This window comes from Balaenoptera acutorostrata, chromosome 16 (genome assembly GCF_949987535.1).
Source record: "Balaenoptera acutorostrata chromosome 16, mBalAcu1.1, whole genome shotgun sequence".
Lineage (NCBI taxonomy): Eukaryota > Metazoa > Chordata > Mammalia > Artiodactyla > Balaenopteridae > Balaenoptera > Balaenoptera acutorostrata.
This window is the reverse complement of record NC_080079.1, coordinates 74,197,439-74,223,723: the sequence shown is the minus strand read 5'-3', so window position 1 is coordinate 74,223,723 and position 26,285 is coordinate 74,197,439. Positions and strand designations below refer to the sequence as shown.

General features: G+C 44.7%; 1 protein-coding gene across 8 annotated transcripts in view; it reads left to right on the top strand.

The window, feature by feature from the left end:
- SIPA1L2 (signal induced proliferation associated 1 like 2) overlaps positions 1 to 26,285 on the top strand; it is a 220,988-nt gene that overhangs the window by 105,117 nt on the left and 89,586 nt on the right. For all 8 annotated transcript variants that reach the window (XM_057531393.1, XM_057531387.1, XM_057531388.1 and 5 more), the window contains one exon: positions 7,744 to 9,455. In XM_057531393.1, coding sequence (XP_057387376.1) covers positions 7,979 to 9,455 — 1,477 coding nt within the window. In that variant the 5' untranslated portion in view covers positions 7,744 to 7,978. The remainder of the gene's footprint in view (positions 1 to 7,743; positions 9,456 to 26,285) is intronic.

Sequence of the window (26,285 nt, the reverse complement as noted above, 5' to 3'; positions counted from 1 at the left end):
TGACCACCGAGTGCTAGTGACAATTTTTGATTTTTTTTTCCCCCCTGGGGAGCAAGAGCCATAGAATTTGATGAAATGTAAGAATACTTGGAAACTATTAGAGGGGGGATGTCCTTGACATTGAAAATGAACTGAAAGAAAGGAAGAACACTGTCTGGAGAAACAGGTTTGAGATCCCTTTTAACTGATGATGATTCTAAGATGAACCCCGTGTCTTCTGTCCCAGCAAACGGTCAGTGTCCAGGTTTGGGGAGTTACCTGGAGAGGACCTATTCATGCTACTGAGGCCTCACTGCAGATTATTATTCTGTTCTCTTTATAAAATCCTCAGGAAGAAATTAAAGGACTCTTCCTTTTCTTTGATTAAGTTTTTTGTAACCACACCAAGGTAGCAGTGTGAATCATTTATCCATAAAGTCAAGAAAGTAGTACATTGAAGATACTCTTAAGTAGAATTAAGGCAGGAAGGAGCAGGTGGTAATGGTGGCCCCCATAATTGCAAGTATGAGGGTCCGCTTTATTTTATTTTATTTTTTATTTATTTTTATTTTATTTATTTTTTTTATTTTTGGCTGCGTTGGGTCTTCGTTGCTGCGCACGGGCTTTCTCTAGTTGCGGCGAGCGGGGGCTACTCTTTGCTGTGGTGTGTGGGCTTCTTATTGCAGTGGCTTCTCTTGTTGTGGAGCACGGGCTCTAGGCGCGCAGGCTTCTGTAGTTGTGGCCCTCGGGCTCTAGAGCGCAGGCTCAGTAGTTGTGGCGCACGGGCTTAGATGCTCCGCGGCATGTGGGATCTTCCCGAACCAGGGCTCGAACCCCTGTTCCCTGCATTGGCAGGTGGATTCTTAACCACTGCGCCACCAGGGAAGCCCAGGGTCCGCTTTATTTTAATGCTTTCTTAATATTTCATGAAATAGCACTTTCGCTTTTCTTGGAAAAATGCATGGCATTTTCGTTTGAGAACTCTGCATTTGCCTGTTGAAAGCTATCCTAACCAGTGTTTTGCGATCCGTTGGAATGACGAAATGGTGTAAAATCACAGAGGAAGGTCAGGAGCAGACTCACCGCTGTTCATTAAAAACGTGATGTGCGGGGCTCTTGGGTTCATATCGCTTCATCTCTTAACTGGGACGTGAGGCCCAGGTGCCCTTTCGACCGGGACCTCTGATTGCACGGTTTCCTCTTGCCATGCTGTTTTGGAGTGATGCCATTCGCAGGCGTACTTCCAGATCTCCAGGACGCTGGCATGGAGCTCTGCACCCCATCGGCTGCTCTGCCCGACTCAGGAGGGGACAGGATTGGTCATGCAGGCTTCCTTATGCTCTTCGTGTTTGGGAACGGGCCTTTAGCCTAAGATGCTGCTGAGATGGTTAGAAGGTGAAGTACGGCATTCTTTTCTTTCTGTACAGTTGGAAGACCTGTCTGCCATCACTGCATTTGGCTGGTACAGAAACGGGGGTGGGAAGCTCTCTTTCCGAGTGGAGCAGTTGCTGAATGTAGGTTCAAGGTAGCCTGTTGTTGTGAGGCTTTGGGTATGAGTGTCCTGCAAAGAGTTAACAACTGTCCCTATTTCTATAATAATCATGTTTTTGCAAAATGATTAAACTTTTGATATATAGTAGATTCTGTAACTACAAGAGCTAGCCATTTCGATAATAAGTGTTTTATATTATGAAGGATGACTGCCTGCCATATTTGTTTAGTAATTTGTTAATTCATTTAATAATATTTATGGACCATCTACCACGTACTGGAAACCGTGCGAGGCACCACGGATAAAGTGGGGAACAAAACAGTCAGAGCCCTGGGGCCTCGCAGAGAGTCGGAGAGAGAGGAACAGGCACACGTGGTAAGGTGTGGACAGGGGTGTTTCCACGAGGAAGTAGAGGACGCCGCGGAGCGGGTGGAGGGGCACCCGGGGCCGGGGGGCGGGGAATGAGCTGGAGGAAGATGAAGGGTTGGCAGGTGATGCTGCGTTTAGAGGCAGCAGCTAGACGCAGGCCTGGAGGGGGCGCAGCCTGAAGATGCTGAGGACGGCTGGGCCCCAGCGTGGAGGAGGAGGGAGGGGAAGGAGGAGAGCAGATGCTTCCGATTAAGCAGGGTGGTTGGGAAGAGGCTGGTGAGCCGTAACGCGGGTTTTTATCTTGGGAAAGACGGCAAGTCTCAAAAGGTTGTCAACAAAGGGTAACATGGAAGGACAGGGTCAGAAGAGGGTAAGTTCGTGAAGTGATGGTAAGAGCTGAAAGAAATGTGTTGGCTTCTTTGTCCTCCGAGAAGTAAGAAGCTGGGGTCTTTGCTGAGATGCTGGGGCAGGAAGGTCTTTCAGTGGCTGCTACGGGGAGCGGGGCAGGAGATGACCAAGACGGGACCAACCTGGATAGTTGGCCCGTATTTCATGGTAGTGTCGCAGGCTCACTAAACCCCTTCAAGACTTTGGGTAAAGAGCGTTCTGTGCTTTGCAAATTGCATTTTCCCTGTTCTGTCGGGGTGCCCACCTGTAGCTGTGTGTTCTATGCTTTGTCTGGGGGCCAGTCACAGCCCCCTAATTTCTGCAGGCTGCTCTTTCGAGACGCTTCTCTGAAATGTCATCCTTCTCCTGTCCCTTCCATCAGTTTGGGACCCTTGGACATCAGTCGGCTGCATGGCTCCCTGCCCTGCGTTTGACATTCATGGTGGATTTGAACATAAAAGGTGTAGATATACCTGAGGAGTATAAAGAATAAATTTGGGGACAGGTACAGTATTTGCAGGATGCTTCCTAGATTACAGCTTCATTGCATGCATGTACATGCTACTAAGAGCGCAAATCCCGGTCTTCTAGAAACTTCTCAACTGAATGCTTCATGGAAACGGGCAGAACGTTAGAACTTGGGGAAAAACTAAAGATAATGAGAGATACAAAGGGGTCTTATGTTTCAGGTGCCCGTAAGCAGGCATGTTCGCTCCAGATCCCCACTTTTCATCTGTGGCCCTACAGGGCAAACAGGATTGATTCACTGGTGTAGGGTGTCTCGTGTGTGCGCGCGTGCGTGTGTGTGTGCGCACGTGTGCATTCACGCATGTATGTGCCTGTCTCTGTCTGTCTCATCCACAGTCTGACCTCTAGGTTCTGGATTGTTCCAGAGGTCATTCCAGCTCATGCTTTAGATTTTCATTCCCTCCATTGTTTCCTTTCTGCATTTCTCCCTGTTCAGAGCCTGTACCATTCCTTCTTGACATCTACTTTTCCAAGACATTGATTTCAGTTCTTCCCCATGAACCATAATACTTTTTAAATTGGATGATGTTATTATTTCTGATTTATCTTCCTGAAAAAACAAATGCTATAATTGTTTTGAGGTGTTTTATTTCTATCACAGTGTTCAAATATATAAGTATTTTAGTAATATCTTTAAAAGGAAGGTGCCCTCCATCATTCTGTTGTTAGAGATTTATTCGAGGAGCTGCAACAAGCTAGAAAATGTGGCTAGGAGTAAAAGGTGGCAGGAAGGGATTTGCAGGAGTTCTGTTGCAACCGTAGATTGTTTATTAATCAGCTACTACTGTGTCAAGAATTTTTTGGCTTTGAACACTTTGAATTGTTAGTGGCACACTTAAAAGGTGTTAAAAGATATATAATTATGGAATTAGAGCAGGGATCTTGCCCAGAAGGCTCTGGTTTTGATTGGATGCTGGTGCCAGAACTGTGACTTTCCGTCCGTTCATTCATTGACCAGGCGATCTGGGCAACACCGTGCCACAGTAGCTGTGTTCGTCAAGTTTCCTGTCTTTGGTCTTTACCTGAATAGAAGCTGGGTCTCTTAGGACATTTAAAATTAGCCTGGAAAACGCAGAAATCTAAGTCAAACTGAATAAACCAAAACAGGTGATCAGTTGGCTCAAGCAGCTGGAAAATTCTGGAACTGGTTCCAGAGCCGCATCCTTAGGAGTCCTCATTTCTTTCGCTTGGCCCTGCTTCGTGCTGCTGTTTCCATTCTCAGTCCCATTGGCAAGGTGAGCCCACTGCTGCTTGGGCATTGCCGAGGGTCAGAGCACCCGTGTTGGGGTACCCTTCCTGGCTTGGCTCCTGGGTTCACCCCTGGACCAGTCACTCTGGCCTGAAGATGCAGCACTTGCATTGGTCAAACCTGGGTCACATGTTACGGGTGGAGTTAGCCCCACATAAATAAAATGGTTCTAGAGGTATGGTACCCATTACCACAAGAAAGAGGAATACATCCGAGACAGGAAAAACCAGTAGCTGTCTGATACAGCTAATGTTCTTATCGCTCGCACAAAATTAAAAAATCATAACTGAAGGAAGATTTTCAGAAGATTTCTTTGGCAAAGGGTTTGTGTGCTCTGAGTTTGCTACAGTTTTTGTGTTTTTTGGCAAGCCTAATAGTAAAATTCAACACTAGTTCATCTATTTTTAATTGCTGCTATTATTCATTCATGTTTTAAAGTAATAATCCTTACTTTCTGACAGTCGTCGGTGTCTTCCATTTCTTTTTTTTTTTTTAATAAATTTATTTATTTATTTATTTATTTATGGCTGCATTGGGTCTTCGTTGCTGTGCACGGGCTTTTCTCTAGTTGCGGCACATGGGCTTCTCATTGCAGTGGCTTCTCTTGTTGTAGAGCACGGGCTGTAGGCACATGGGCTTCAGTAGTTGTGGCATGTGGGCTCAGTAGCTGTGGCTCGCGGGCTCTAGAGCGCAGACTCAGTAGTTGCGGCGCACAGGCTTAGTTGCTCCCCGGCATGTGGGATCTTCCCGGACCAGGGCTTGAACCTGTGTCCCCTGCATTGGCAGGCGGATTCTTAACCACTGCGCCACCAGGGAAGCCCTTCCATATCTATAATAGATCTATGGAATAAAGACTTTGTAGTTTTAATGCTGTCTGTTGCAAACAATGATACTATTGTAAATGTAAACGGATGTGAAAGCTTGGAAGACCAGTTTTCAGAGATGAGTCCAAGCCCAGTGACCTCTGATAACTTTATGGTTAGTTTTTCCAGAACAAGTTATTCAGTGTCTGTGTTGTGCACGTTAATCCTGGTTTTCAGGTTTCTGTGTTTTACACATTCCTGGCAGGTGGCTTGAACTCAGAGCATCCTTCTGGGGTGTGAGAGTGGGCTGCTGGTAAGGGGAGGTGCTGGTTTGCTGGTGGTGGAGTTGGGGAGGGGGACCAGAGTCTCACCTGTGCCCCGAGCCTTGAGCACCTGCCGGCTTTGACTACCATGTGCTGTGGGGACATTGGTATTTCAGTGTGTGCTGCGACAGGGAAAAGGAAGGAAAGCAAGGTACAAACTACATTTTTAGATAGCATTTGGTCTCATAAATGGGAGGATGAAGGGGTTTCAAAGTCGTGGTTAAGGTAGCTCTTTGCATTTTGTGCATACGTCGGTCATATTTTTAGTTAGGGATTGTTATATTTCTACTCTCTTTGGTGCTAATCACTCTATTTAAATTTTCCATTCTTGGATGGGTTTGAGGAGTTTGTGCTTTGCCAGGAAATCTTAGTTTCTTCTATGTTTCTAAATTTGTTGCTGTAGAGTTGCTTGTGGTATAATTCTTTTACGCTTATATTTATTTCAGTACCTCCTATGTGTGTGGTCATGTCTCCTTTCTCATTTCCAAACTTATGTAATATTATTCTCTCTTTCTTTCTTTCTTTCGTTCTTTCTTTCTTTCGTTCTTTCTTTTTTTCTTCCTTTCTTCTTCCTTCCTTCCTTCCTTCCTTCCTTCCTTCCTGTCTGTCTGTCTTTCCCTTTTTCAGATTTGGGAAGGAGTGTATCTATTTTCTTACTCTTCAAAAAAAAAAAATCCACTTTTTGGATTTGTCTATTCTTTCTATCCCCTACCCCCTGCCAGTCCATTAATTCCAGCTTGTATCTTTATTCATTCCTTCTTTCCTGATTTCTTTTGGTATATTTTGTTGCTCTTTTTCTAATTCCTTGAGGTGGTGAGCACTTAGTTCCTGATTATATTTCTAGAAATGTCACTGTTCAGTGTTTGGAACTGGGTACTTGGCAGGGCATGGTTCTTTCTTCGGTAATAAGGATACAGATTAGTATTAGATAATGAAAATGGGTATCAGATTAATGCCTCTTGACAATTCACATAGCTCTGTACCAACCATTAGAAGCTTTTCTTACCCTTTCAAATTGTGTTGAGTGTTCTGTAAGCAGGAGACTTAATAGAATGTATAGATTATGCAGAAGCCTACTACAGTGAATCAAATACCATTTCAACAGAGAGCTATTAGGCAAGAAGTTGTTTTCTTTCGTATCTCGGTCGTCATTTTTTTTCAGTTTCCGGGAAAGGATTTGATGATAATCTAAATTATAGAGGAAATATCTATGATTCAGAATCATCTATGGTTCTTTTAAATACAATACTTCTAAGTGAAATAGATAAGATGCCGTCAGCTCTGGTCTCTCTCTGAGAACTCTGGGCATATCCTGGTCTGCCGAGTGCACGGAAGCACCTGACTGCTCATTCCCTCCCTGTTTTTCACACCCTAAAATGTCATGATTTCCTCAGTTATGAAGCTTCCCTGGGAGCAAGCAGCATGTTGTCATGCCCAGACTGATTTTTTTTTCCTCGACGGGGAAGAAAGCAAGCTGCCATCATAAGAAAATATCTGCTATTCCAGGAGACCACCACATGGTCATCACAAAGTCATTAAGAACCCATTGGAAAGAGTCCTTACACTGTTTAGCTAGTTGGAATTTTAACATTATTCCTAACTGAATTGCGGTCATTTTTTATGCTTTGGTGAAGGCTGAGGGAAATCAGCTATATTACATCTTTATTCCCATCATTATTTTCAGACGTGGTAGAGTCATTCTTTTTTTTATTCTTGTGCCAACAGTAAGATTCCCAGACAGCCATGAGCTCGGGAAATAGTAATACCTGGAAAATATTTTTGTCTAATTAAAGATAGAACAAATTGAAAAAACTATTTGTAATTAAAGAGGAGAGTTGGTGAAGTCAAGTTTCTACCAGACACAAAGGTAAATTGTGTTTTAAATCTCTAAGCTTCCCTGCACATTTGTCAACTTGCTAGTGGTGTAATGAACTAGAAAGTTGTACTTGTTCAGACACCAGATTCTTGAAGACTCCTTCTCACTGTCAGGGGATCTCTGTGAGTTCTTATTTGCTTGCAAGAGAGCATTCTGAAAACTCATTGTTAGTGCCTGGTATTGACCTTTGTGCTGCTGGACATTTTGAGTTTAACTGGTTTGAAAGAAAGTTTAAGAATACTCAAACAATTCCATGACCATTGTGTTACTCTTATAACTAATTGAAATGTTGCTTGATTACCTAATTTAAGCCAGGTTACATCAATAGATAATGTTGATACCGAGATGAAGGGCATAGCTCCTGGCTTAGAGGAGCTTACAGTTAGCTAGTGGAGGAGACTGATAAGTACAGCAGCAGTTAGAGTATAAGGGAAACTGCTATGATTGGTGTAGGTGCAGATGCCATGGAAACATAGAGGAAGCAGTCCTTGCTCCGATGTGGGCTGAGCGTGGGAGGGTACTGCTTGATTGTGTGGTGTAAATTTTAAGCAGCCAGGTAGAGTGAGTAGGCAGAGAGTTCCGGAGAGAAGGAGAGTGTGAACAGCGGTGCGGAACCATGAAACTTCACGACAGGTTACGGGGAATTGGAGAGAAGGGCAGATAAGAAACCACGTGGAGAATGTATTGAACTGGAGCTACAGTGATTGTTAATGGCTATTTTCTGTTTTTTAATTCAGGTAAAGGAACTGGCCAGATGTCTTAAGGGATGCTTTTGAAAAGGACAGAGGTGTTCAAAATTATTACAGCAACTGAGAAGCAAGTTGGTTTTGGAGAAACCATACTCTGAGGATGTTTGCTTCTGGTTACCAAGAAAAAATACAACTATAGAAGAAGCCTTTGGAAATAACAATGTAATTAGATTTACATCAGTCTTTCTGGCGAGACTTGGAGCTTCCTGCGTCATCGGTAGACATGAGTGACCCCAGGCAGTCACAAGAAGAGCAGCACAAGGTTGGCAGAGCCTCTTCGAAGTTCAAGGGTCCTCCCAGAATCATGCAGTCCGATGATTATTTTGCTCGAAAACTTAAAGCCATCAACGGCAACATGGGACCCACCACTTCCTTAAATGCTTCCACTTCCAATGAGAACAGCGGTCCAGCTAATGGTACCCCGGCCGTGCCCAAGATGGGTGTCAGAGCAAGGGTGTCTGAGTGGCCTCCTAAAAAGGACTGCGCCAAGGAGCTGACCTGCAAGGCCCTGTGGGAAAGCCGGTCCCAGACCAGCTACGAGAGTGTCACGTCCATCATGCACAACGGGCAAAACAACCAGAGCGACGGCCAGCAAGAGGAGCCGCTCGACCTAGACTTCGTGGAGGCGAAGTATACCATCGGAGACATCTTCGTTCACTCTCCGCAAAGAGGACTGCATCCCATAAGACAGAGGAGCAATAGTGATGTCACCATCAGCGACATCGACGCGGAAGACGTCTTAGACCAAAATGCAGTGAACCCCAATACCGGGGCCGCCCTGCACCGGGAGTACGGGAGCACGTCTTCCATCGACCGGCAGGGCTTGTCGGGGGAGAACTTTTTTGCTATGCTCCGAGGGTACCGGCTAGAGAACTACGGCCACAAGGCGATGGCCCCGTTCGGGTTCTCCGAGTTTTTCCCCTGCGACCCTGCCATCTCGCCCAGCCTTCACGCCGCAGCACAGATTTCTAGAGGCGAATTCGTGCGCATCTCAGGATTAGACTATATGGACAGTGCCCTCCTCCTGGGGAGAGACAGGGACAGGCCTTTCCAACGGAGGCTGAAGGCGGAGTCCATGGAAACATCCCTCTTCCGCAAGCTGCGGACCGTGAAAAGTGAGCACGAGACGTTCAAGTTCACCTCCGAGCTGGAGGACGGGCGTCTGGAGAGGGGCGTCCGCCCTTGGAACTGCCAGCGCTGTTTTGCACATTACGATGTCCAGAGCATCTTGTTTAATATCAACGAAGCCATGGCCACGAGGGCGAACGTGGGGAAGAGGAAGAACATCACCACCGGGGCCTCGGCGGCATCCCAGACCCAGACGCCAGCGGGCCCGACGGGCGGCTGTGACTCCCCGCTGGGGAGCAAAGAGGACCTCAACTCCAAAGAGAACCTGGACACCGACGACGGTGACGGGAAGAGCAACGACCTGGTCCTCAGCTGTCCCTACTTTCGGAATGAGACAGGCGGGGAGGGCGACAGGAGGATCGCGCTGTCCAGGGCCAACTCGTCCTCCTTCAGTTGCGGGGAAAGTTCCTCCTTCGAGTCCTCACTCAGCTCGCACTGCACCAACGCGGGCGTCTCGGTCCTGGAGGTGCCCAGGGAGAATCAGCCAATCCACAGGGAGAAGGTCAGGCGCTACGTCATCGAGCACATCGACCTGGGGGCCTATTACTACCGCAGGTTCTTCTACGGCAAAGGTAAGGGGCCCCGTGTGATATGTGCGGCTTTGGGTCGGAGCACGTCCGAGGCCGTTGTCCACTGGGTCTGAGCTTGTTCTGTGTCACAGAGCCTCCATTGCTGCCGGACTGATCCCTTCTTTCTTTCTTTTTTATTTTTTTAATTTTTTGGGCCACGCCATGCAGCATGCAGGATCTTAGTTCCCCAACCAGGGATGGAACCCCCTGCCCCCTGCAGTGGAAGCACGGAGTCCTAGCCTCTGGGACTGCCAGGGATGTCCCAGATCCCTTCTTTAGAAATCCCCAGTTCCCTGCCTTTGCTGATCCCTAGTCCCTGATGTGGAATCGTCTGCTCTTTCCTTCTCTCTGCCAGCGCGTGAGCGTCACAAACGTCAGACCCCTTTTAGGAAGTCTTCGCGGATGAACTCCATTGCTCTTTCATTCCTCTGAATAATCTCTTACACTGTGTACACTGGATAGTTCTGGTTCTTTCCCCTCTAGTTTTTTCTGTACTTTTCTCCTACACCTTTGCTTCTTCTTTTTAATTTTACGTCTTCACAGCTCCTTCTGCCTTGTTGTACATCGTGGAAGTGTTAAGTAAACCTTTGTTGAAAGAATGTATGAATGTATAAATTAGTAGGATAGACACATTTAGTCTTCTTGCAGTTTTACACATAGGCTGAAAGGTTCAGATACAAATATTTCCTTGGTATTGTTATTTCAGAAATTCTTCAAGTACGTGTAAAATAAATGATGTTTACTTCTATTTGTATGTTTAGCCTTGAAGGACGCATCCCTCAGAAGTCATGTCGTTGAATCCTCAGCCTTTCAATGTGTCGTTAGTTATTCCAGGGACGTGAGAATCCACTCTGTCTTACAGGCCTACAGAGAAACGTGTTCCACGCACACGTCAGTAACACACGCCAAATAGAACACCCGGGGACTGTCGCCCTGCCTTCTTAGTGGGTGTGACTTGCTTCCGTGGCCCCTTCCTTCTAGCACAGCATACTCTTTGGGGCTTAGTTTTCTGTTTGCAGTTTCACCTGTCACCCCCCTCCATTCCCAGGGGTCACCTCTTAGAGCACGAAGGAGGCAGAGGTGGCCCAGTCAGCTTCGGGGGGCCTCTTCTCCTCCTGTGCCTTCTGGTGTGGATAAATGCCAGCTGACTGTCCGTTGAATTTATTTAGTATTGGTTTCTATCTTCAGAATGCTTGCCTGCCATCTTTGACTCCAGCTGTTTCTTTTTGGGGTTGGTCGGGGTGTAGCTCTAACCTCAGGAGGTCACTCCATCCACTTCAGTCCCTGGAGCGTTCTTCGTGCTTTTTCCCCTTGGACTACAAGCTGGACCAAGTGCAATTATTAAATTAATAATTTCCCCCCCCCCTTTTGCATCAATCCAGATTTAACCAGTCATCCATAAGCATAATATTATGAAATCATATAAATCAATGGAATGAATATAACGTTGATAAACAACATAGCTAAATAAGCAGGCATTTGAATTGCGACTGGTCATATAGTTTGAGTTGTCTTTCTGGTCTTGTACAGATGACATGATGGGACTGAAATAACTTTGTCAACATCTTGATTCCCTGGCTGTGTCCCCAACACTCCCGTCTCAGCCCTGGCTCCTGGTGGGCGTCAGTATCACCACTGTGATGTTACTGCCTTGCAGCCAGTGAATGCACAGAATCTTGGGTCTTCTTTTTCATCTGTGCCGGAAATAACTCATGGCCCTCAGGACTGTTCATCCAGGGGCAGAGGATTATAAAACTCTGCTCACAGATGCTCTCGAGGTGGAACTTAGTGATTTTTGGAAAGGGAGACCATGGAGAAATAGGCTTCCTGCTTAAGATATTTTTTAATCGATGAAGCCATGGCTGTCAATGCTAGCGATAGAATAGTCTGTTGGAATTGTTATGCCCTGAAATCCTTAGGCGATGAGTCATTCTGGCTAACTGAGTTTTGTAAGTGGTTTGCGATTCACCCTGTAAAACATAAGAATGTAAAAATTGTATATGTGTATGTATCTGTATACATGCGTATTTATGCAAATACTTGGTGCCAACGTCTCATTTGTTGTACTCCTTTGCATATCTTAGTGTATTAAGTCTACACAGTGTATATGGAATAAAGAACTGATGTTTTCTGGACCCAGGCAGGGTTGCCACCATCTGATCCATTTAATGTCCTTCAGGTCTGTTCCACGAGATAATTTTAGGTTGCTAGATTCTCTTAATTCTCTTGACAGGTTTTTGTAGTTTTTCTCTTGAACTCTGTCACTTCCTGATAATTGTAAAGAGTTGCCTGTGAGTGCTTTATTTCCTCCACTTTTCCTGATTCGCTGCTGAGGATTTTCCAGGGCTTTAGAAATGACATCATCAAACTTGGTAGATTTGAATGTGCAATAAAACGTAAATAAGAAAAATCCGAGAGTAGATGCCCTGCGGTGAGTTGTAAGTGGGTGTAGACGTGTGGTTTGACAGCTCCGGGGTGCTGGGCTCACTCTGGGTCTGTGAATGAGGCAGACAGCCAAATTCTAGACTCCTGCGCTAAGCCTGCACAATGAAGGTGCGGGACAGCCGTCCCCGAGGTCCTTTGTCTTGTGTGTGCTGCAGTTCTGTGCTGGGCACAGTGATTGTTGTACGGCTAATGGGACCCGGGGCCAGGACAGAGCGGGAGGAGACAGAATCAGACCCCAGCCCAGCCCTGCCACTCTGCGCTCTCTCCCCGCAGCCCTGGACTGTGCCTGCTTCCTCCTATATTTAGCGCTTCCCCTGTGGGCCTGTGTGACTTCAAAATGCAATTGGCTACAATAGCAGCTGCTGCGGCCCTTGCTGGTCTCTCCGTAGAGCCATTAAGGACTGAAGGCGGGGACAGCAGCCCGGATTCCCAGCGGCCAGGTGGCCGAGGCCTCCTACGTGTGGGACTGGAGCCCAGCTTTTTCCCAGGGATCACAATTAAAAGCATGTGTCTGCCAGATAAAGTGCAATGATTAAATTAATGATTTCCCCCCATTTTTCACACCAGCTTCAACCGCTGGAGTTGATACCTGCCAACACATCACAAGTTGCAGGAACAGCATTGTGTTTAAAAACAGAGGCCCTGGGCAGACTGGCACAGATAGAGCATTTTTGCAGACTTTTTCTTTCCCTTTTTCTCTTTTCCCTTCGCTCAGTTTTTCTCTTTGGAAGCAGGCTTTCAAGGAATCTTTTGATACTTTCCAGAACGCCTTTTCTTTTCCTCCATTCTTCATTGTTCTGTGTGAAACTTCGTTTTCAAAAGAATGGCATGGCTCCCAGTCGCTGGGAAAGGTTTAAAAGACCCAGCTCTCTGATTCTCTCTTTCTCTCTTTCTTTCCCTTCTTTCAAGTGACGATGCCCTGCATCAATTGTCATAGGTAAACTTTTCAGCTTTAATAAGGTGGTTGACTTTTTTTTAATTTTTAAATTTCATTTTATTTATGTTTTTATACAGCAGGTTCTTATTAGTCACCAGTTTCATACACATCAGTGTGTACATGTCAATCCCAATCGCCGAATTCATCACACTGGTTGACTCTTCATTGGGTAGTTGACGGGAAATGGCTGTCCTTATGTCGAGGTGTAGTCCTATGACACATAAGTCTTTGAACGGCTCTGAATAACTTTGCAAAAGGATTTATGCAGGGGAGTGGCCTGCCACGGTGCCCTGTGGGCAGCGTTGCTTGTCCGGGCAAATCCCTCTGTAGCCTTCAGTGAAACGGCTTTTTAAAAGAGCCGGATTGTAGCAGGCTTAGTGAATGGCTCTCAAATGTCCCTTCCTTTCGCTGGCGATGGCCCTGGTGCTGCGTGCCAGGCCGCTCTGTCCCTCATGGAACTCGAGTGAAACCGCGGCTCCCTCCTGGGAGCTGGGACCCCCTAGATGGGGGTTCCACCTGTGGTCTTGCTTTGAATTGCCTTTAGCTTCCCTTGCAGCACAGCAGACCTCCTGGGCCTTAGAGCCACTCAGAGCCGCTGGCCAGCAACTGACTGTCCGGAGCGTGACTGGGGCCAGAGCCACGCGGCCAGCGGAGGGATGCTGTGGGTTTCTGTGTGTCTTGCACTTTTTAGGCAATAGTGTCCCTGAGAGTTGCTCAGGAGTGTTCTAAAGCTGTCCAGTGCCTTGCTTCAGGTCACGCACACAAGAACGGCTCCAGAAGACGAAGTAAGTCACTTTGGGGTAAACGGAGGTCAAACCAGAGAGAAGGATAAAGCTGCGCCTCTTTGATAACTCAGGAGTGAAGTGAAAAGTGGCTGAAATCGTGTCTGAGCCTTTGGGAGCATTATGTATGTTCCTGTGGATGTGGGGGGTGGAGGGAATCCTAAGATGGACAATATTTATCTTTTTTTTTTTTTTTTTGGTTTAGAATTTTTAAATGGCGTATAAATACTATATGATCATTATGGGAAAATAAGGAAAGGTAGGGAAGCAAAAGAAAGAGAAAGAAAACCCCTCCAATCCATAAGAAAGAGACAATTCCCATGAATAGTTTCATCGTTATCCTGCTGGGCTTTTCCTGATGCAGATAAATGGATGTAAGTGGAGGCTTCTCTTGCCAGGGCTGTGGAGCTGCTTTGGGTGCTCATGCTTCCTTCATTGGTACTTCTGTCATTGCGTACACAGCTGCATTAGCACTCTCAGAGCCATTAGCAACGATCATCATCTGCCGCGGGCGCGTGGGGAGATGCCAGGTATTTGCCAACCGTGATCTGGGCAGAAGAGTTAATGACTGTATTTGCTTTACTTCAAAGAAAAATCTTTCAACTTGACAGAAACATAGTGATACAGAGACCTATATCTCCTCCACCTGCAACACTACTCATGTCAAATATATTAATGAACGTTCATTTTAACAACAGATCTTTACTTGAAAAGCAATTTGCTATAAAAAATGTTTAAATTTCATAAACCTTGAAAAATTGTAGAAATTTAAGTCATGGTCTTCCCCTTCTCCACGTGAACGTGGGCTGTGCTTAGTGACTCACCTCCGAAGGATGGACTGTGGGAAGAGGGGAGAAGCCTGGCAAACATTGCCCCAGCCAGGTGATCCAGGTCGGCCTCAACAGGGGCAAATCATGTGGATGGGAACGGCATTTCTGTGGTCTTCCTCTCCAAAAACATAACCTCAGTCTGTTTAGGGAAAAACATTAGACACATCCCAACTGAGGCACATTCTACAAAATCCCTGCCCCGTACTCCTCAAAACTGCCACGGTCATCAAAAAAGGGGAAGTCTGAGAAACTGTCACAGCCTAGAGGATCCTAAAGAGACACTATGACAATGTCATGTGGTGTCCTGAATGGGATCCTCAAACAGAATACGGACACTAGGTAAAAACTAAAAAAATCTGAGTAAACCATGGACTTCAGTTAATAATAATATACCAATATTGGTGCATTAATTGAACAAATATACCAAAGTATGTAAGCTGGTAACAGCTAGGAAACTGGGTGAGCGGTATAAGAGAACTCTCTGCTATCTTTGCAGCTTTTCTATAAATCAAAAACAATTTAAAAATCATTTACTCCATTCTTTTTTAAATGTAAGTTATAAATTCTCATAATATATTTAAAATGAGAATCTTTAAAATAAGAAAAAAATTGATACAGTTCTTTTTTTTTTTTAATTTTACTTATTTATTTATTTATTTTTGGTTGTGTTGGGTCTTCGTTTCTGCGCGAGGGCTTTCTCCAGTTGCAGCGAGTGGGGGCCACTCTTCATCGCGGTGCGCGGGCCTCTCATTATGGCGGCCTCTCGTTGCGGAGCACAGGCTCCAGACGCGCAGGCTCAGTAGTCGTGGCTCACGGGCCCAGTTGCTTCGCGGCATGTGGGATCCTCCCAGACCAGGGCTCGAACCCGTGTCCCCTGCATTGGCAGGCAGATTCTCAACCACTGTGCCACCAGGGAAGCCCGATACAGTTCTTAAAAGTAGCAAACCTCCGGGGCCCTTCCTGTACACACTTGTCATGAGTATCGTTCTCAAACTTACCTTGAGGGGCAGGGGAATTGTTAAGCTTTAGAATTTACTTTTTTTTTTTTATAAGCTAGATTTAGTTGTTGTTTTTTTTAATTTATTTATTTTGGTTGCGTTGGGTCTTTGTTGCTGTGCTCGGGCTTTCTCTAGTTGCGGCGAGCGGGTGCCACTCTTCATTGCAGTGCGCGGGCTTCTCAATGCAGTGGCTTCTCATGCTGCAGAGCACGGGCTCTAGGCGTGTGGGCTTCAGTAGTTGTGGTATACGGGCTCAGTAGTTGTGGCTCGTGGGCTCTAGAGCGCAGGCTCAGTAGTTGTGGCGCATGGGCTTAGTTGCTCCATGGCATGTAGGATCTTCCCAGACCAGGGCTCGAACCCATGTCCCCTGCATTGGCAGGTGGATTCTTAACCACTGTGCCACCAGGGAAGCCCTAGAATTTACTCTTTCTGCTATCTGTATTGGAATGCACAAAGACATTCTCTTTGAATTTCTCCTGAAATCTGCAGGTTAAGGTGAGGTGGCTGTGAGGGGCTGTTTGGGATGTCCTTGGCACTCTGGTTCCCAAATCTTCACTGAACTCTCTGAAGGAGGCCTTTGTGCCCAGCTCATTTTTTCTTGGGATTTTCTGTGACAAGTACAACAGAAGAAGTACGTATCTAGTAGAAATCCTTTGTAAAGAGCTGAATTGGTTTTATGGGGCAGACTCTGTAGCGTGTATGAAAGAGTCTTAGCTTGCCCTCTTCTCTCCCCACTGCCTGGCGCTTAGGGGCCCTAGTGTTTATAGTTCCGTCATGTGCCCATGAATAGGACAGAGAACTTCTTTGATTTCCCCTTCCCATTGTAGCTTTACAAGACTTCTTAGGTGTGGGCAGATTGGAATTCTTTTTGAAAAGGTTGGAATTTTCCAGAAAAGAGTGTTTAGCTGCTTCTGAGCAGATCGGGTGTCCAACAGAAGCCATATCCATACCACAATGTAGGGTGTAAGACTGGCCTTTCCAAGGTCCATTTCTGCCCCCATTACCGAGTCCAAGGTCAGACAGCTCACCACATGACAAGCCAATAAATCAAGAAACAACTTGTTGTGGCAAGGAATAGCCACTTTATTTGGAAAGCCAGCAGACTGAGAAGAAGGGGACTAGTGTCCCAAAGAACGAGCTTAACTAGAGTTAGAATTGAGGCTTCTTTTATACCGGAAGGGGAAGGGGTGTGGCTGGTTGTTGCAGACTTCTTGGTCTCGGAATCCTTTGTTCTTGCAGCTATCCACATAGGTCAGCTCACCATGTTCCCGTAAATCTCCAGCAAGACAAATGTTATTCTCTGTTCTGCAACTTTTAATCTCTACAGGAATGAGAAAGTGCTATACCTTTAAAGGTCAGAGCCTTGAGAATGGGCTCTCCTGTATATTTCAGGCTATAGGCAATATTCTTAACTTGTAGCAAAAGCAAGAAAATACAAAGGCTGAAGTCAAAGAAACAGATCTAATATGGAGACAGATTTGTTCTTCCTTATTACACCAGCAGCAAAATGCAAGGAAGTTTTCCCAATTAACTGCCACATCGGTCAAACTATACTGAAATTTTAGAGTATTAATACAAAGGTGAAAGTAAAAGAAACATCCAGTATGGAGTCAGATTTGTTGTTCCCTTATTACACCCCAAGATGCCAGCCCTTAAGCCTTGAAGGCCCTTCCTGTGTCTGGCCCAGCCCTGGCTGCTGGATATGCAGCACCTCCAGGCATTCTCTCCAGGGCCTCTTTTCTGTAAAAATCTTTTAGTTCACTAATTTTTTTAACTACTGTTACCCAGCTCTATGTAAATGTATCCTTTTCTCCAATGGTAATCTTTGTCCGTAATATTTTAACTGAAGCGTATTATTCGTACAGACATCTGCTAAATGAACAAATAAAAACAAAGGACTCTTCTAGAATATGTATAATAACCCTCTTGCCCCTTTTTGCCAATGGGCAGCGGTGTCTGTCCATTCTCATTGTAGTTGGAGACCTGTAACTGGCAGGCAGGGCAGCATATCTTGATGTAATGAGCATAGACTGTTCTGAAATCAGACTCTTGGGTTTACATCCCAAGTCAGTTTTGGACAACTTCTTGAACTTCTTTGTGCCTCAGTTAATCATCTAAAAATGGCATCACAATAAAAATATAAAAATATCTCCTGTAAAGGGCTTAGAACAGTGCCTGTTCCATAGTATATATCCTTGTCCTCCCAGGAGTTCTTAGCTAAATATATGAGACTTCTCTCTAAAAAGAAACTAGTGTCCCCACCACCGGTGCAGCATTTAAGGGGCAGGACTTTATTTTAATGGTTAAAAAGATGAAGAGAGAAAAATAGTAGAGAGAACCATATGGCAGGGTGGGCCCCGGGGGAAAGGTGTCTGGTGAAGTCTGCCACTCCATTCCAAACACATTCACTTAAGTTTCACTAATGTGGCAGTTGTGGGCAGGAGGATACTTTTACATATCAAATGAACCCCATTGCTGAGTGACGCATGGCTGCATTTGCTTTGAATTTCATGCCTGGTGGCTTCTTTTTTTTTGTTTTTTTTTTTGTCCTTCTGGTTTTATACAGTCACTGAAGAAAATTAATAGCGAATTGGACACTATTAAATTCATATGGGGGAACTGAGTACCACCTAACAATAGTACTATTCTGGTATGCAAATTCTTCCTTTAGCGGACACAATCAACTCGGTTCTTAACCTTAGTGCCTGGCCAGTTCCTCCACAAACAAACTCCTATTGAGGTGCAGGGGGGCTCTTAGCAGGGAGGAATCACCCAGCTGCACACAGGATTCAGCCTGTGGGTTACGGTCATATGGGTTCCATGTGGCTGAGGGGGCACAGGGCGGGGGGGGGGGGCTGGGAAACATGTATGCTCTGCTGGGAGGTCACAGTTCCCACCCCCTGCAGCATTTTAGGACTGCGTGCTAGTTCATCCTATTCATCCTTTGTCCTCAGATGTGTTCTCAGTCAGTTATTGAGAAGGAACTGATACTCTCGTATTTCTCTAGGAAGAGGTATTAATACTCTAATATTTCTGTATAGTTTGACCCATGCGGCAGTTCACTGGGAAAACTTCCTTGCATTTTGCTACTGGTATAATAAGGAAGAACAAATCTGTCCCCGTATTAGATCTGTTTCTTTGACTTCAGCCTTTGTATTTTATTGCTTTTGCTACAAGTTAAGAATGTTGCCTGTAGCCTGAAATATACAGGAGAGCCCATTCTCAAGGCTCTGACCTTTAAAGGTATAGCACTTTCCCATTCATATAGAGATAAAAAGTTGCAGAACAGAGAATAACATTTGTCTTGTTGGAGGTTTATGGGATGGACAGCGGCCAGAACAAAGGATTCTGACCCCAAGAAGTTTGCGACAACTAACCACGCTCCTCCCTCACCTTGCCTTTAAAAGTGCTTTGCTCTGAAGCCCTTCAAGGAGTTTGGGGCTTCTGAGGCACAAGCCCCTCGTGTTCTTGCATGGTCCTGCAATAAACCTTTCTCTGCTCCAAACTCCGACGTTTGGGTGTGTTTGGCCTCACTGTGCATTGAGCGAATGCGAACTTGGCGTTGGGTAACACTGGTGCAGTAAAGCTGGAAGTCAAGGTCTCTGGAAGATAAGGTCTCAGAGCACCTAGAACTTACTAAAACCCACCTACTTTGCATTTGTTCAGATCCAAAATTTACTTCGCTTTTGTCCCACTTAAGAAATAAAAGGAAAGCTGGACAATTACTCCACTCAGTAATGATCTGGGCCTCTCAGCTTTTATGCAGTGAACCCTTTCTTTGCTCTCATAGTGTTTTCTTTCTCCTTCCCATTCTTGTAGCCAGTGACACTGAAAATTATGCATTATCAAAGGAAGCCTTTGATAGCTGCCTTACTTCTCCAGACTTGCACTTTTTTAAAAATAAATTTATTCATTCATTCATTCATTCATTCATTTTTGTTTTTGGCTGCGTTGGGTCTCCGTTGCTGCGTGCGGGCTTTCTCTAGTTGCGGTGAGCAGGGGCCACTCCTCGCTGTGGTGCACGGGCTTCTCATTGCGGTGGCTTCTTTTGTTGCGGAGCACGGGCTCTAGGCGCGCGGGCTTCAGTGGTTGTGGCACGTGGGTGACTCTAGAGCGCAGGTTCGGTAGTTATGGCTCACGGGCTTAGTTGCTCTGCAGCATGTGGGATCTTCCCAGGCCAGGGCTCAAACCCGTGTCCCCTGCATTGGCAGGCAGATTCTTAAGCACGGCGCCAACAGGGAAGTCCCCAGACTTGCACTTTTTATTCAAGGTTTTCTTAAAATTGCATCTTCCAAGATACCGTCCTTATGTTCAGGACAGATTTGTTGTCTCATCTTCAAGTTGTGTTCATTTTACTGTGCATGAGTTGATTTTTATAATTTAAATCTTCACGGTAACCTCATCACCCTTGAGTTGCTTTACATGAGAGAGCTCTGAAGCCAGACTGCCAAGGTTTGCATCCTGACTCTGTCACAGGGGCTTGTGACCTTGAGCGCATCATTCACTTCTCAGCTTCAGTATTACCATCTGTAAAATGGGGATACCTGCTCATAGGTAGGGAGATGAATAAGTTAATTTACGTAAGGTATGTTTAATAATGTTATTTTCACTGTAATACCTCAGGTTTTTCAAGCTTAGCTAATGCTTTGGTTAAATTTTGGTCCAAGGAGAATTCACATAGCCAAAATGCCTCATTTTCCCCATCAAATTAGGTAATTTAATCCACGAAACATTAGCAGGGAGTTTGAGATTCCTTGAGGTTCTCTAATGACTCTTAATGTTATTATCTGCAAAAGCATGCCCTGTTTTTTTTTTCATTCGTCCATTTATGTATTCATCATTCTCTGTTCACGTCTTTATAACTCCTGGAATGGGGGAGGTGATTTAACAGTTGTTTGGAGGAGAAAGTGACAAAAGATACATCATAGGTCGGAGCTTAGACAACAGCCACCTGCAGCCATGGGTTTAACCCAGATAGGCAGTGAGCTGACAATTAAATGATCAACTGGCTATTGAAAGAACAAAGAACAGTTAAAGGAAAGCTTCTGCTGTGAGTACTAACCAATGCAGGGCGATGGGGCATAGTCCGCAGCTGCCGGTGGCTCTCGTAGACTTGTTGATGGCGCCCTGGCCCATATGGTGCTGACACCTCTGAGAAATCACGTGAGGCAGAGCCACGGGGCTTCTCTTTTACATACTGGCCTCGGGAGGCGTGTAGAATTGTGATCACCTGTTCATTCCATGAGTGACGGACCCAATACCTCTCCCTTCCAAGATACCACAGTACCTGGAAACAGCCTTTGGGCTAAGGTTCAACGTGCCCCTTTTTTTTTTTAAAACTCCTCTGAGTTAGAATTTTTTCTTTTCCTTACTGAGCAGCCAAAGTGCACCACAGAGACACACTGAATCTCATTTCCTACGCTGAAATCTTGTTAACCAATTTTTTTTTTTTAATCTGGCCCTGTTGTATTTGCATGATATGTAGATTTTCATTCAGCTTGTCCAGTCTTTTCACAGCTTCCATTCTGCCGAGGAAGGATTTTATTTGATTCCCCCTTGAAGCAACTTTATGGAAATCCAGGGCTTGGGATAAAGATGGGCTCACGTGGGTGAGGGGCTCATTGTCCTGTGCCCACAGAGGGGAAGGCTCTTGTGATGCAGATGAACAGCCTGAGCTGTCCTGAGGGGGACCAGGTGTCATTTGAGAGGGTCCCCTTGGCTCCCTCCTGGAGACCATAGGGAGCACCTTCCCTGCTCTCATCTCCACCGTGTGCGGAACGCCCCGTATGAAAGCTAGACAGAATGTTACAGTGCGCAGCCGAAGACTGTGGTTTCTTTAGAAACACGTCCAGGTAACCTGCTGTACTTCTCGGTGAGACTGAAAGCACGGAGCGATCCCTTAGAAGATAGCTACGGGGCCTTAGAACTGGCAAGTCCAAAGGTGTGATGGTTTGTACGTAGCAGAAATGTCTTCTCTACTTGCGTTCAAAAAGTGTGTGTCTGTGTGAGAGAGAGGAAAATCAAAACCAAGTGTGGGTCATGGCTTGGAGTGGTAGACACTAAGGAAAAAATTGTTTTTCTCACTAATTTGCCTGCCATCTTTGGTGGATAGGGTAATATACATATTTTGGGTTCCCCTCATTTAAAAAGAAATTCGTTACTGGTAGAAATTATTCAGTAAAATATTATTATATGCCACTACTTTCTTTAAAAGACTACCCTGAATGCGATGTAACCTCTGATTACAGATCAGCTTTTGAGATGAAAAGTATGAATCTCCTTTAGTATGAGTCTTGAACTATCAGACTGTTGGGCTTAAAATCAAAATGCCCCATGATGCTGTTTATTTGATGTTCACTGCCTTTTTGTCTTTCATTGAGTTTTTGTTGTTGTTGTTGTCATTAATATGCCTGCCTTCAACTATAACGTCTCTCTCAAGTTAATGATGCTAAATGTATTATATATATTTTGGGGGTGGGTGAGGTGGGGATGCTGAGGTTAAGAAAGGTTATGTAACTAACCCAAGGTTAAGGAGGTGGTAAGTAGGAAAGCTCAGATTCAGAAACCCATTATCAGGCTCATTCGAATTACAGATATTTAGGAGTAAATGAGTTTAGGACTGCTAGTTATACATGGCAGTTTCAACACACATGTTATCTCTCCCCCTTTCATACACCACAAGAAAATGATAGTGAAGGAATACAAAAAGGGCATAAAGCCACAAAGGAGCAGAAAACTAGGAAGAAGCCAAAGAAATGCCAAAGCTGATAGAGGAACGGGATGGTTCTGCAGATTAGAGGGCGCCACCCCCAGCCAGCGTTGGAGGGCGGTGTGCGGCGGGGACAGGCCATCAGAAGCTAGCCAGCCCACACCACAGAGCAGGTACCTTTGAAGAAGGGCTGGTGGGGTGAGCTGTGGTGGAGCAACCATCTTCAGAGATCTGGGATGCTTCCGAGATACTGCTTTTGAGTAAACGCCCACAGTGGCTGCTGCCACCCCACCCAGGCTCTGCCCCAGGACCGGGTCTCCTCTGTGTCCTGTAGCTGAGTCTTCTCCCCAGTCGTGGCCACCCCACACCCACCAAAACATCTTAGAATTAATAAATGAAATCAGCAAAGTTTCAGGATACAAGATTAATATACAGAAATCAGTTGCTTTTTCATAGACTAATAATGAACTACCATAAAGAGAGACTATAAAATAACAATCCCGTTTAAAATTGCATCTAAAAGAATAAAACATTTAGGAATAAACAGGAGGTGAAAGACCTATACTCTGAAAATTATAAAACACTGATGAAGGAAATTGAAGATGATACAAAGAAATGGAAAGATATCCTGTGCTCTTGGATTGGAAGAATATTGTTAAAATGGTCATACTACCCAAAGCAATCTACAGATCAAATGCAGTCCTTATCAGAAACCCATGATGTTTTTCATAGAACTAGAACAAGTAATCTTAAAATTCCTGTGGATCCACAAAAAAACCAAAATTATCAAAACAATCTTGAGAATAAAGAACAAACCTGGAGATATAACCCTCTCAGACTTCAGACTGTGCTACAAAGCTACAGTAATCAAAACAACATGGTACTGACATGAAAACAGACATATAGATCAATGGAACAGAATAAAGAGCTGAGAAGTAAGCCCGCACATTTATGGTCAATTAATTTATGACAAAGGAGGCAATATACAGTGGAGAAAAGACAGTCTCTTCAATAAGTGGTGCTTGGAAAACTGGACAGCTACATGTAAAAGAGTGAGATTAGAACATTTCCTCACACTATATGCAAAAATAATGTCAAAATGGATTAAAGACCTAAATCCTGTAGACCATAAAATTCATTGACGAGAACATAGGCAGAACACTCTTTGATGTAAGTCATAGCAATATTTTTTTCGGATCTGTCTCCTGAGGCAAAAGAAATACAAGCAAATATAATCAAGTGGAACCTAATTAAACGTAAAAGCTTTTGCACAGCAAAGGAAACCATCAACAAAACAAAAAGACGTTCTACCGAATGGGATAAAATATCTGCAAATGATACGACTGATGAGGGGTTAATAACGAAAACATATAAACAGCTTATCCAACTCAATATCACAAACCAAACAACCCAATTAAAAAATGGGCAGAAGACCTGAATAGACATTTTTCCAAAGAAGATATACAGATGGCTAACCAGCACATGAAAAAAATGCTCAACATCACTAATTATTAGAGAAATAGAAATCAAAACAACAATGATAGATCACCTCACACCAGTCACAATGGCCATCACCTAAAAGTCCACAAATAACACACATTGGCGAGGATGTGGATAAAAAGGAACCCTCCTACACTGTTGGTGGGAATGTAAATTGGTGCAGCTACTATGGAGAACAGTATGGAGGTTCTTAAAAAAACAAAACATAGAACCACCATATCATCCAGCAATTCCACTCCTGGCTGTATATCCAGAAAAAACAAAAACACTAATTAGAAAAGATACCCACACCCCAATGTTCATAACAGCACTATTTACAGTAGCCAAGACATGGAAGCAAACCGAGTGTCCATCAACAGACGAATGGATAAAGAGTTGGTACATACATATAATGGAAAATTACTCAGCCATAAAAATGGATGAAATTCTGCCATTTGCAGCAATGTGTTTGTACCTAGAGAATGTTATGCTTAATGAAATAGGTCAGACAGAGAAAGACAAAGACTGTATGATATATGTGGAATCTAAAAAATAAAAGAAAAAAAACAGACTCACTGCCATAGAAAACAAACTACTGGTAACCAGTGGGGAGAGGAAAGCAGGGAGGGTCAGAGTAGGGGATTAAGAGATACAAATTATTTTGTATGAAATAGATGAGCAACAAGGATATATTGTACAGCACAGGAAATTATAGCCAGTATCTTGTAATAACTTTTAATGGAGTGGAATCTGTAAAAATACTGAATCACTATGCTGTATACCTGAAACTAATATACTGTAAATCAACTATACTTTAAAAAAAAACTTTGAAGGACTTAGCCTCGTCTGGAGAGGCGGTGAATATTCCCACTGGACATGATGTTTGCATTGAGTCTGGAACGATGAATAGGAACATCAAGTGAAGAAAAGTGGGAGAGGTGACAGGCAGAGGGGGCAAAGGCGTGTGAGTGAGGAGATTTATGCGAGAAGAGCCTAGACAGAGATTGGATGAGAGCATTGAGGACTTGAAAGGAGAAGATGGTTTGATGGATGGAAGGGGAGGCAGAAGGATAGGCTTTCAAACGGGTAAGCATGAAGACAGAGGCAGAATCAGAGAGGACAGCCTGGCTGAGAAGACGCCGGGGAGGAACGACAGAAGCAAAGAGCTGGGAGATGCCTCATTCTGAATGGGGTCGTCCCAGCGGTCTAGGAAGTAGAGGGTCCCAGCCCAGAGTGGGTGCCCAGTGGTGCAAACATGGCGGACCACTAGGGCAGAGACTGGAAGGTGGGTGCTGGCTTTGCCAGCAGACGCCGTGGAGTCCTGAGCAGGGCACTAGTGTGGAAGAAAGTGAGCGATGGTTGAGGACACACTAGTAGTTGAGAAAATGGGAGGAGAGAGGGTGATTACTTGAGGAATAGTAATTCTCCTCCCTGGAGGCAGTGGGGTGAAACTGCTGGGGTGAGTGAAATGGTCATGACTCGTATCTGTGCCGGAGACCCATCCACTTCCGAGGACTGCCAGCTCTTCCTCTCACTGACCTTCTGTTTCCTCCCCGGTTTAAAAAAAATATACTTCACATATACAGTGAAACTCACCCCTTTTAAAAGGTGTACAGTTCTCAGAGTTTCGACAAATGAGTGTGTTATGTAACCACTACCACAATCAAGATGTGGTGTAGCTCCATCACCCCGGAAAACTCCCCCGTGCACCCCTGTAGACAGCCCCTGCCGTCACTGCTCTGTCATCTGTCCCTAGAGCACCTGCTAAGTGTGAGAGCAGCACACACACACTTTAGGATTTTTAGTTGTCACGTATTAGAATTAATAATTGGATGCACTTAATCTGGGCTCTCAATTTTATCCTGAAAAGGGGTTTTGTTTGTTTGTTCACTCTTTCTCCCTAAAATAATTTGAAGCTCTTTTGGTTTATGTCACGGGTTTCATCAGATGCCCAACAAGGAACCGATTTGAGCATTTTTGCCCGTCACTTTTTTTTTTCTTTTTGACATCTTTATTGGAGTATAATTGCTTTACAATGGTGTGTTAGTTTCTGCTTTATAACAAAGTGAATCAGCTATACATATACATATATCCCCATATCTCTTCCCTCTTGCATCTCTCTCCCTCCCACTCTCCCTATCCCACCCCTCTAGGTGGTCTCAAAGCACCAAGCTGATCTCCCTGTGCTATGCGGCTGCTTCCCACTAGCTATCTGTTTTACATTTGGTAGTGTATATATGTCCATGCCACTCTCTCGCTTCGTCCGGTAACTTCTTGAAGTGGGTTCTTAATGTATCAAGCTGACGATAAATACCTCCTCAGGGTAAATAACTCTTTTTTTTCAATGTATGTTTAATTTCACTGGAGCCGTGCGGGTTTGTAATAGTTAACCAGACTGTTACCAGAGTTATCCATGAAAAACAAAGGCTCGTTTCCTATTGTATAAGTCTAGGACTAAGTCAGCAATTCACCTTTTAGTCCCAAAAATAGTCGACTTGCTTTTCTAGCCCTGCCTGGCTTAAAAGGGAAATTATGTCAGTATTTATCTCATTTGGGTGCAAGAAGTAAAACATAAATGATCTGCCTTTTAAGATGTAGCCAGTATTCATTAGCGGCTTTAGGTAATATTTTCCTTGAGTGATACAGGTGCCGT